This window comes from Tenrec ecaudatus, chromosome 1 (assembly GCF_050624435.1).
Source record: "Tenrec ecaudatus isolate mTenEca1 chromosome 1, mTenEca1.hap1, whole genome shotgun sequence".
NCBI lineage: Eukaryota > Metazoa > Chordata > Mammalia > Afrosoricida > Tenrecidae > Tenrec > Tenrec ecaudatus.
Window position 1 is genome coordinate 103029467 of NC_134530.1, and position 12701 is coordinate 103042167.

The following is a 12701-nucleotide window of genomic DNA, read 5'->3' on the forward strand; positions in this document are numbered from 1 at the left end:
TTCCACCCACATGCAAAAATTTCACCTTCTTTTCAAGCTCACATTGGCACATATTCAAAAATAGACCATAAACTGGGACACAAGTCAAACTTGAGTAAATTCAAGCACATAGAGATTATACAGACATCTCTCTCTGATCATTGCACCATAAAGCTGGAAAATAACAGGACAGTGAAGAAACCAAGGGCAAACAATTGGAGGATGAGCAATTTCCTATTGCAAAAGGAGTGGGTATTGACCCAGATCAGAATGTAATCAGCAAATTCCTAGAAACCAATGAGAACGAAAATACAACATACCAAAACCTGTGGGATACAGCAAAGGTGTAAATCAGAGGAAGGCTGATAGCAATAAACACACACATTAAAAAAGAAGAGAGACTCATGGATGATATGCTGACACAAAATTTACACCAATTAGACCAGAGTCAACAGAACAACCCTACTAATAGCATGAGGATAGATATAATAAAAATCAAAGCAGAGATACAGGAGAGAGAAAAAAAGAAAACTATGGAAAAAACTAATGCCGCTAAAAGTTGAGTCTTTGAAAGAATTAACACAATTGATAGATCTCTGGCTAGTCTAACCAAAGAAAGGAAGGAACAAGTGACATTTTCAAGGATGAGGGATGAAACAGGGGACATTACAACAGACCCTAATGAAATCAAAAGGAAAATTACACAGTGTTATGAAGGTCTATATTCTAACTAATTCAAATGTGGAAGAGATGGACAAATATTTGAAAATACAATCCATCCCTAGACTATCCCAGATGGATGTTAACAATCTCAACAGACACATAGCAAAGGAAGAAATAGATAAGGTAATCAAGGGATTACCAACAAAAAATTCCCCAGGGTACATGACTTCACAGGAGAATTCTACCAAGCATTCAGGGAAGAACTCACACCAATCCTATACAAACTCTTCCAGAACACAGAAAAAGATGGAAAACTCCCAAACTCTTTCTATGAAACTAGTATAACTTTGATACCTAAAGCGCCAAAGATGCCACAAGAATTGAGAACTATAGACCAATATTCCCAATGAACATCGATGCAAATATCCTTAACAAAATACTGGCCAATAGAATACAAACGCATATTAAAAAAATAATTCGCCATGGCCAATTGGGATTCATACCAGTGATGAAGGGATGGCTCAACATACGAAAGGCCATCAGCATTATTCACCACATTGGCAGGAAAAATAATAAGAACCTCATAATATTAATAGATGGGGAAATAGCATTCGACAACATCCAACACGCATTTCTGTTTAAGACACTTAAGAAAATAAGAATAGAAGGAAAATTACTCAACATTATGCAAGCCATATATGAAAACCAACAGCTAAAGTGGTAGTTAACGGAGAAAAGACAAAAATAATTCCACTGCAAAAGGGGACCAGACAAGGATGCCCCTTGTCCCCACTCCTATTTAACATCGTATTGGAGGTCCTAGATAACAACATATGAAAAAGGAAAGATATTAAAAGTATTCAGCTGGGGAAGGAAGAGGTGGAATTAACATTATTCACAGATGATATGATTCTATATCTTGAAGATCCCTTAAACTCCACAATTGGAGTGTTGGAAGCAATAGAGGACTATGGCAGAGTGGCAGGATACAAAGTCGACAAACAGAAGTCTATCGGACTGCTCTACACATCAGACAAGACCACATAAGAGATTATTTAAAAGGTAGCACCCTTTTCAATTGCCAAGCACAAATTGAAATACCTAGGGGCATACTTGATTAAAACACTGAAAGATTTGTATGAGGAAAATTATAAAACACTACTTCAAAAAATCGAGAGTGACCTCAACAAATGGAAGAATATCCCATGCTCATGGATTGGCAGACTGAATATAGTAAAGATGTCAGTTCTGCCCAAGACACTATATAAGTTCAATGCTATCCCGAATACCACCATCCTTCTTCAAAGAATCGGAAAAACACATTACCAATTTCATATGGAGAGGGAAGAAGCCCAGAATTAGCAGAGAACTCCTCAAGAAGAAGGACAAAGTGGGAGGGCTTGCTCTACCTGATTTTGTCACATATTATAAAGCCACAGTAGTCAAAACAGTATGGCACTGGCATAATGACAGATATTCAGACCAATGGAAAAGAGCTGACGACCCAGAAATTAAAACATCAGCATACAGGCAACGGATCTTTGATAAGGGCCCAAAATATGTTAAATGGGAAGCAAATGCAATCTTCAATAAATGGTGCTGGGAAAAAAAATGGATCTCTACCTGGAGAAAAATGAAATAAGACCCTTACGTCACTCCATGCACACGAATAAACTCAAGGTTGATCATACACCTTGAGATAAAACTCCAAATAATTAGGGTTATCAATTAAGGAATTGGGACCAACCTGAGAACCTTGGCACAGGGAATACATAGGCTATCAGAAATAAGGAAGGATACAAATACAGAGGAGTCACAAATAGACAAGTGGGATATGTTGAAGATAAGACACCTGGTACATCGAAAGAATTCACCAAGAGAGTAATAAGAGAGTCTACCATCTGGGAAAACATCTTTAGCAATGACACATCAGACAAAGGCCTTATTACTAAAATCTACAATACTATGCCAGCTTACAATAAGAGAAAAACTAATTGCCCACTGAGGAGGTGGGCAAAGGACCTGAACAGAAGTTTCACAGAGTCTGAAATCCAAATGGCCAATAAACATATGAGAAAATGTTCCCGATCATTAGTCATAAGAGAAATGCAAATCAAACAACTATGAGATACCACCTAACACCCTCAAAGATAGCCCAATTCAAAAAACTAGAAAGCAACAAGTGTTGGAGGAGCTTTGGTGAGATAGGAACTCTCATCCACTCCTGGTAGACTTGTAGGTCTGTACAGCCACTATGAAAATCGATTTGGTGATTTCTCAATCAGATAGAAATTGAGTTACCATACGACCCAGCAATTCCCCTACTGGGCATATACCCAGAAGAGGCAAGAACCAAACCATGGTCAGACATCTGTGCTGCAATATTCATTGCGACACAGTTCACAATCGCAAGGAGTTGGAAACAACCCAAATTTCCATCAATAGACGAGTGGATTAAAAACATGTAGTACATACATACAATGGAGTACTATGCATCGCTAAAAAGCAATGATGAATGCATGAAGCATATCAATGCATGGGAAGAACTGGAGGAAATTACGCTAAGTGAAATAAGCCAAGCACAAAAGAACAAGTATAGCACGAGTCTGCTGAAGTAAGTTTATATATATATATATATATATCTATATATGAGAACAGAAAGATAAATGCAAAAGGGGCACAGGGAAAAAGCTACTGTATACAAAACCTCCAGGGATGAAGTCCAGGTAGTATGGCATGGGCCAGAAGAAATCCAGGGGTACATAGGGTAGCCAATGAAAACAGGGTGGAGGGAGGAAGGGGGGAAAGGAAAAAAAAAGATGTGTGATGGGGGAATAGGGCACTTATCCACCCAGGGAAGGAGGGACCAGATATAAAGCCAGTTCCAGATGAATGCAGTGTGCCGGCAAGGAGTGGGGAGCCATTGGAGGGGCCTGAGGGCTTGACCCCCATACCAGCTACATGGACAACTGCCCCTCACCCCAGAAGAATTTACTTGAGAGGACGGCACTGAAGCTGCAGCTATAGGAGAGGGGCATGTTTGATCAGAGCAAATGGGAGCAAAGAAGGGAGAGGAAGAGAGAGTGGAGCACATCCTGGCCCATCAGGCCTGAAGGACAATATCCCTGCTCTGAACAGCTAATGGACAGAGTGGACAATATGGCTGATCCCACTATGAGACACACTGTCCCTTGATGGCCCAGGGCCTTAAGGGGGACAACACTGGAGACTCAGGACCGGGATTGGCCCAGACTGACCCTCTGACACTGAGGCAAACCACTAAAAGCGTGCGGCAGAGCAACCTTGGGAGCAAAGCAGGGAGCCCCTGAGGGAGTACAAAGGACAGACTCTGGGCCAAAGCATGATACCCCACTGGACCTGACTGAAGGACACGCCTAGAGATCAAAAATCAGACCTTGATCTATTTCCAGGTTTTCCTTTCTTTTTACATTTTTTCTTTTACTTAATTTATTATTCTATGGGTAATTGGTTTCCTTTTTTGTTGTCATAGCTGTGTTCTCACTCATTGTTTATCTTGCTATGACTTGATTTTTGGTACATATTATTATCTCTACAGATCTATGTAGATAATATAGACTGGATGGATAGTCTGGAGGAGAAAACAATGGAACCAATGGTTCTGGGGGGACATGTGAGAGGAGGAGGAGCAGGCAAGGAGGTGGTGCTGACCAACCCAGGGACAGAGGAGAAATAAGTGATCCAAAATCAGTAGTTAGGAGGGTGTTAGAGGCCTGGTAGGGATTTAACAAGGGAAAGGTAACCGAGAGAAATTACTGAAACCCAAATGAAGGCTGAGCATGATAATGGGATAAGAGGAAAGTAAAAGGAAACAGAGGAAAGAACTAGGTGACAACGGGTATTTATAGAGGTCTAAAGACTGGAATGTACACATGTAAATATATTTACATGAGTGTATGGAAACAGATGTATGTGCACATATTTATAGGTTTAGTACTAAGGCAGTAGATAGAAACTGGGCCTCCACTCAAGCACTTACTCAGTGCAAGAACACTTTATTCTATTAAATTGGCATTCTAGGATGCACACCTTCCCGACACGATGGCTGAAGAAAAATGTACACATAAGCAAATGTGGTGAAGAAAGCTGATGATGCCCAGCTATCAAAAGGTATAGCATCTGGGGTTTTAGAGGCTCAAAGATAAACAAGTGGCCATGTAGCTCAGAAGCAACAAAGCCCACATGGAAGAAACACACCAGCCTGTGTGACCACGAGCTGTCGACGGGATCAGGTATCAAGCATCAAGGAACTAAAAAGCATATCATTGAAAATGTGGGTGAGTGCAGAGTGGAGACTCAAAGCCCACTGGTAGCCAACAGGACACCCCTTACTGAAGGATTGTGGGGAGGAGATGAGCTAGTCAGGGTGCAAGGTAGCAACGATGAAACATATAATTTTCCTGTAGTTCTAAAATGCTTCCTTCCTCCCCCCCCCACCCCCCACTATCATGATCCCAATTCTAATATAAAAATCTGGCTAGACAAGAGGATGTAGATAGGCACAAAGAGCAACTGGAAACACAGGGAATCCAGGACAGATGACTCCTTCAGGACCAGTGGTGAGAGTGGCGATGCCTGGAGGGTGGAGAGAATGTGGGGTAGAAAGGGGGAATTGATTACAAGAATCTACGTATAGCCTCCTCTCTGGGGGATGGGCAGCAGGGGGAGACGCTGGACAGTGTAATATATGACAAAATAGTAATAATTTATGAATTATGAAGGGTTCATGAGGGAGGGAGCATGGGGAGGGAGGGGAGAAATGAGCAGCAGATATTAAGGGCTCAAGTAGAAGGCAAATGATTTGAGAATGGTGATGGCAACAAATGACATGTTCTTGACACAATGGATGCATGTATGGATTGTGATAAGAATTGTATGAGCCCCTAATAAAATTATTTTAAAAATAAATAAGTATAAGAAGAAGGAGGAGGAGGAGGAGGAGGAGGAGGAGGAGGAGGAGGAGGAGGAGGAGGAGGAGGAGAAGAAGAAGAAGAAGAAGAAGAAGAAGAAGAAGAAGAAGAAGAAGAAGAAGAAGAAGAAGAAGAAGAAGAAGAAGAAGAAGAAGAAGAAGAAGAATCTTCTAAAACACTTCATGGCGCCCCTGCAGAACCTGTATGTATCAAGAGGTAGTATTTGAGACAGAATAAGGTAATATTTTGTGGGTGAAATCAGGAAAATTGCTTGTCAGGTTTGTATCTTCTCAAACTTATTCCAACTGTATGGAGATACTGGACTTGGTGAAGAACAGGACATCAGGATTGGAGGAAGGCTTCCCTTCAATCACCTGTGACATGCAGATGACACAGTGATGTTTGCTGAAAGTGAAGATGATTGATGCGCTTGTTGATGAAGATCAAGAACTGCAGCTTTCCATACAGATTATAACTCAATGTAAAGAAAGCAAAAGTACCACTGGGCCACTAGGTGACATCATAATAGATGGAGAAAATACTGAAAGTATCAAGAATTCCTCTTGCTTGATCTGCAATCAATGCTCAAGGAGACAGCGGCTAAGAAATCAAATGATGCATTGGGTAGTCTACTGGCCAAGACTCTTTATTGTGGAGCAAGGGTGTCATTTGGAACTAAGAGGTGCCTGCCACAAGCCATGGCCTTTTTAAATGCCTCACATGCTTAGGAAAGTTGGACATTGAAATAGGAATACTGAAGAAAAATTGATGCATTTGAATTATGGTGTTGACAAAGAATATTGAATGTACCATGGACTGCTAGTAGAACTAACAAATCTGTCTTGGAAATAGAACAGCCAGAATGGTCTTTTGAACAATCAAAATGCTCCTTAGAAGTGAAGATGGCTAGATTTCATCTTTTGGATTTTGGCCATGTTATCAGAAGAGACAAGTCCCTTGGTTAAAATATCATGCTTGGTGAAGGAGAAGAGCCACAGAAAAAGAGAAAGACCCTCGACAAGATGGGTTGACTCAGTAGCTCCAACAATGGGTGTGAACGACAATGACTGTGAGGACAGCACAGGACCAGGCGGTTTCTCCAATATTGTAAACAATATTGTCATGACTCAGAACTGGCGTAAAAGCATCTAACAATAATGACATTTATTAAAATATCAAATATTAGTTAAATACCAGATAGTGAAATAATTCTAATGGAAGAATAAAGGAGGGGATGTGTATTTGGAGAGTTTATAAGATAACTAAATCTTTGTCTTTCATAGGTGAAATTGGTAGAAAATATATAAAAATTTTAAAGCTCCTGAGACAGAAAAAGCAAGTCATTTAGAGATATGAGTGAATAACAGAAATGGCAGTTAAGATCATTGAATTAAATTATCCTTCGTAGCAGGAATCTTACCCTTTTACCTTTTGTAGCAGGGAAATACGGAGCATAGAATTACTATACATATATTTAAATTTCATTTATCTCATAGAAGCTGAGTGTCATTATTTGGCTATGTATAAGATTATATTAAAAGACTCAGAGTTTATGAAGTATGTGAAAGTGATATGTTGCTAACAATATTGTAAATCCAATTAAAGGAGAATATGACATAGTTAGGTCAGTTTATGGGCAAACAAGGGAAAATCAAGCAGGATAGCAAGAACACTCTGGGTTTTAAAAGGGAGAAATTTTGAATATTTATATACATAAAAATTAAGGGAAATCCTTCAGAAAATTGATGCTTTCAGATGATTTTACATAAATTGATGTATTGAACTTGAAATTAAGAAAAAATATCATTTGATCAAAACAAATTTTATCAGAATACAATTTACAAAAATAAAAGAAAAAGTGTATAGCTGACAACCAAATATTTATGAATAGTAAAATGCATTTTAGATGATTAAAATAACTATTTCTCACAGACTAGAAGAAAAATGTTATAATTCCATAATATGGACATTTTATGTTAGTTGAATGATATCCTGACTGTGCAGACTTGGCTGTTTTGTAAAAGAGTTATCAGCTCAGTATATTTTTTACTAACATTTATTTCCCCTTAATCTCAAGTTCTACCAAATATTAGATTCATGAGACCCATGAATCAACCCTATAAATTTGTATATTTAAAACATTGGATGAGCCATTGCTCTTGTATCTAGAATTCTCAGAATAGATTTCATATGCTGATATCTATACTCCAAATTCACTTATCTAGTTTCTATTATCTTTACCCTTAATCAAAGATTTTAATTACATATAAGTTAAAAAGTCATATCACAAACCTTTTGGAATCAGGTATCTTGTCTTTGTTGATTTTATGCCGATGCCTCTTGTTTTTGATTCAGGTAAAATAGAGGAAATATATTTTCTGTGCTCTTTATAACATCTAAACGCAATTGGAGAATATATATTCTGTGAACACAAATAAAAAATCAATGACTGTGTTGCTATATCATAAATTCTAGAGTTCTCAAAGGGCTTTCATAAGCTTTATTCACTATCATGACTGACTTTCTTGTAAAAATATCAATAGCCCCTATGAAGTAGAAAAATTAATAAATTTTTAAAATATCTCTATTCTATTTGATTTTGATAAATCATCATGCATTAACATTTAACTCCTGGTTTTAACAGTGTTCTGAGGCAGGTGGAGGGGAAGGCATGACTTGCAAGATGCTTGTCATGACAAAAATAACTATGAGGAAAGGGGAACAATAACAAACAGAATGATAACAGCATTGCTCAGAAAGTCTAAAATGAAGGCTATACAAAAGATATAAGAAATGAGCAACAACATAAGTTCATGCAAAATGACAGCAACCAAGGAGGAAAGTGAGAGAGACCTGGGAGTAACATGATCACAACCTCTAAAAAACACCAGTGGGTCAGCTCTATATGGGAGAAAAAAACAAACGAACAAGTGGAACAGCGAGGGGAAGCTCCTTCATGACTGGAGGTGCTGTAGGAAGTAAAACGTAATGTTTGTGAACTTGTTTGGCAATGGTATTGAAATGCCATGTCCTCTCGCTTTCTCTTCACAGTAAATTCCCTAATGCACAGTAAATAAGGATTTGGGTTTTGTAGTTACAAAACAGCCCTTTCTGTGTCTATATCAACTGCAAAGAAGTGTAAAATGTTATAGGCTGTAGAACTCTACATATGTGTTCAGATAGAGACATACAGATATATAGATTCATATGCACACATGCACATAAGAGAACTTTAAAAGTTCATGGAAAAATTCCATTATGTTTTGATTTCATTGTCCCACAAACTTTTTGAAGTATTTGAAACTTTTCACATATATTGTTCTATCTATAATTCAGCCTCTATGAGAGAAATTCCTATTATTTTCATTTGTTATTCACTTTTCAGTGGATCGCTTTTGACGTAGTGTCAGCTTGGGCTTCTAGTCACCAGTCAGTAGTTCGAAACTACTGGCCCCTCCACCGGAGAAAGACTGAGCTTTCTACTCTCATAACGATTCAGTCTTGGAAACACACAGGATCAGGTCTACCCTCCCTGTAGGGTCCCTGGACAACAGAATTGACTGGTGATAGTGACTTTAGTTTGTTTATTCACTTTTCAACCCACTACACCAACAAATTTCTTTGAACTTTCTCTACCAATAATGATATGCCAAGGATCCAATTCAAAATGTTGGGCTACACATCTTATTTTGATCTTTCTGGAACATTTTATCCATTGTTCCTCTTTATGTGAAGTTTCTCTTTCCTTGATACCACTCTCCCTCCGTTCCTTTTCAATCATCTCTCTCTGTTCCTTTCTATTTGATTTGCATCTTCCTTTGCATATCTTTTGAAGGTGGTATAGTCCAGTGGTCTAGATTATCCACAACACTCTCACCATAGCTTTCACTACAGCAAATCAATGGTGCTCAAAATAAAATGTGATTAACTTATACATATATTTTGTATACAAATGAAAACAGAAGTAAGCATCTTAAACCTGTCAAAGATATAATATGTTCTAGCATTCTATATAAAAAATGAAAGTATTCCACTCAGAGAAGATACATCTGGGGTCCCACGCTCCTTTGACTTTTATTTATCTTATCGATCCTAATACATGTTGCAGTTTTCTTACCAAGATAGCTGCAAGGGAGCGCTCCAACCCAAGCTTGCATTCCAGGCAGAAGGATAGAGAAAGGAGGGGAATGACAAATGGGCATGTGCCCTGGGCCTGAAGGCGCTTCAGCTGGAAAACTTCAAATAACATGGTTTTAAATTAATTGATCACTCTTGGTTGCAGAGGGGAAGAAAATAAATGCACAACAGATATTGCTCTGAAGAAATAACAGATACAAAAACAATAATCTTTGTCACAGGGAAAGCTATATCCTTGGGAAGGACATCTATCTGTAGTTTGAAAAATATTTTTCCAGGAGAAGCGCTGATCTAAATTTTGAAGGCATATAATTACATGTCTTCAAATATATCTCCTTTGTGAAGTGATTTTGCTTATTTGTTTGTGAAATAGTTGTATAATGCTTATAAAGTACCATTGTTCATAAGCTCTTTTCAGATCTTAAATTATTGAATATTCATAACAATTATGAACTCTGTGTCTCCATTCTAAAAATCTCACAGACACCTCATAATCAAGAGAATTGAAGCCATGTGTTTCTTTCAAATGTATTCATAACAAATATCTAGACACTTGAAAACATGCTCTTGCCTATATCTATAATTTTCTATTAAAATTCCTATATCACGCTATGCTTCTATTTAATTAAATATAGTAAGCTTCTATCTCATAAATTTTGCTTGTGCTGTTCCTTAGTTTACCCCATGAAAGTCTGATGCCTTTACTTAGAGACTCATTCTGCAAAGCTGTATCAGTGCTCATAGAGACCCTATCATAGATCATAAGACTTCTGAAAATGTAAATCTTTGTGGGAGCCAACAGTGCCAGCTTCCTCTGGAAAACCAGTTGTTGATCTTGAATTGCCAAACTTGCAGCTAGCAGATCAACCCTTAATTCACCGGGCCACCAGGCCTCGTGCTTATTACAGGTATCAGGCGTTCTCTGCTTTCAGAATAAATCTCAGATTTTTATTTGTTTTTCTTTTTCTCTCCACTAAATGATATTTTACTCAGCAATACTTACACAGGACAATTTTTACCAACCCAACATGACAAAAACAGTCCAATATTTGGAAGGAAGACACATCAATGGTTCCTTTTGAATTCATATAGTCCCTTTATAATTAGGACTCTTTCTTAAGCTTGCTAAGAGTAATTATATTATAACAAAAGAATATCAAAACATTATCGAAATATGATACGATTTTATGTAAATTTGCTTCTATTTTCAAGTGAGCCCAATTATTACTATTAAGCAACACAGGATAAAAATGGTATAGACCATTGTTTTGCAATCAAATTTTCAACAATCAATTCCGAATGCTTTTCAAATCAAATTGCTCTAATAGCCCACTTCAGGCTCCACTGTCAATCTTGCATCTTACTACTGCTATGAGTTTTGCACTGTGTTGGTTACATCTGCTTCTGTCTTCTCCCTAACAAATCAGGATATTTAACAATATTAACAATCACCTAAGTTTTTTTTCATTTCAACCACAGAAATAGAACTTTTAATTATTCTATATCCCATACCCTTCTCATTTAGTTTAAAAACTAATAAAGGCATTATATAACAGTGTGCTCAATTATTTCTTTCCACTAATACCTACTCCTTCACTTGATTCTAAAAGAACACAGAAACAACTCTGATATATATAATCTTCATTTTTAAAGTGAATTTATAGAATCATAACATACAAAAACCAGAAATTATGTAACTAGCTGGGTTGTTCTGTTTACAGTTTTATTTTCTTCCGTTTCCCTACTTCCCCGCCCCCCCCACATAGCCAAGTATTGAAGTCCATGTTTGAAATAATGTTCCTTTCCTTAGCTAACATAAAAGAAGGATCCATGACCGAGAGTGCACACCAGACTGTGGCAGAAACATATAGGCAAATTATAAGAAAACCTAAACTTTAAATATATCAATGCTTACACAGCTACTGAGGTGAGAAAAATCAAAATTTACATTATGTTTAATCATGTAAGAGAAAGAAGGGATATGTTCACTTATTGGTTAACTTCTGAAGTCATGGCTAAGAGAGAATTATCAGAGGACTGTGGATAATCTAATAGACATATCTTAATTTCTCTTCAATAATGTAATGTTAATTCTAATCATTAGAGTTCCTTGGACCTAAAAGTTGTCCTCAACACTTTTAGAAAATATTTTATGCTTGTTTGGTAGCACTTAGAAAAAAAATCATAGATTTGTAACATAAATTGGCAATAAACTACTATAAAATATTATCTCACTTTTAATAGAGAAATTAATTCATGTTAAAATTTACTCCACCTGATAAACCTGAACTTCAGAAATATATTTGATAACATTTAAAATTTTTGTCAAAAGATGATATGATAATATGAGAATCATTATGCAGAATAACTAACCACCTGAGGGGAAGGTTAATAAAATCTAATATCATAATGCATGGATCAATTCACAGTCATATCCTGATCAATATTTATATTAATGATTTGAATCAAAATATGAAAATTTTTATTAAATTTTCGGACAAAATGGAAGAAAGAACAAACAACAGATAGAAATTGAAAACATGTCAATCTATGGAGCAATGGATGCAATTAAACAGATGACATTGAATAAGCATAAATGTTATAGTTAGGAAAAATTCATCTAATCATAGAAATAAATAAGAGTGAAAACCACAAGTGATACTAGATTTTAATAATTTAGTCAGAAGCAAATTAATTAGGATGGTATTGTATGATCTATTGTACATTGGACTAAGCACCTCATTTAGAATGAGGTCTTCCTATATCCTTTACTTAGCAGAATCACAAGTGAAGTACAGCTGCAAGTCCAGAATATCATACTTTCAAATAAGTGTAGATAACTGGGACTATGAAGCAGCCTAACTTCTGAATTATTTTGAAAGTAAATGCTATATTAGCAGGCCATGCTAATTCTAGATTTAGGAAAGAGCTAAAAAAGAGAGATTTGAGATCCTTATATCCAACTTTATCCCT

General features: G+C 36.9%; 1 protein-coding gene across 1 annotated transcript in view; it reads right to left on the minus strand.

The window, feature by feature from the left end:
- The window catches only part of LRRIQ3 (leucine rich repeats and IQ motif containing 3), a 210910-nt gene that overhangs the window by 59335 nt on the left and 138874 nt on the right, over nt 1–12701 (minus strand). The window contains exon 8 of the mRNA XM_075540081.1: nt 7884–8013. Coding sequence (XP_075396196.1) covers nt 7884–8013 — 130 coding nt within the window. The remainder of the gene's footprint in view (nt 1–7883; nt 8014–12701) is intronic.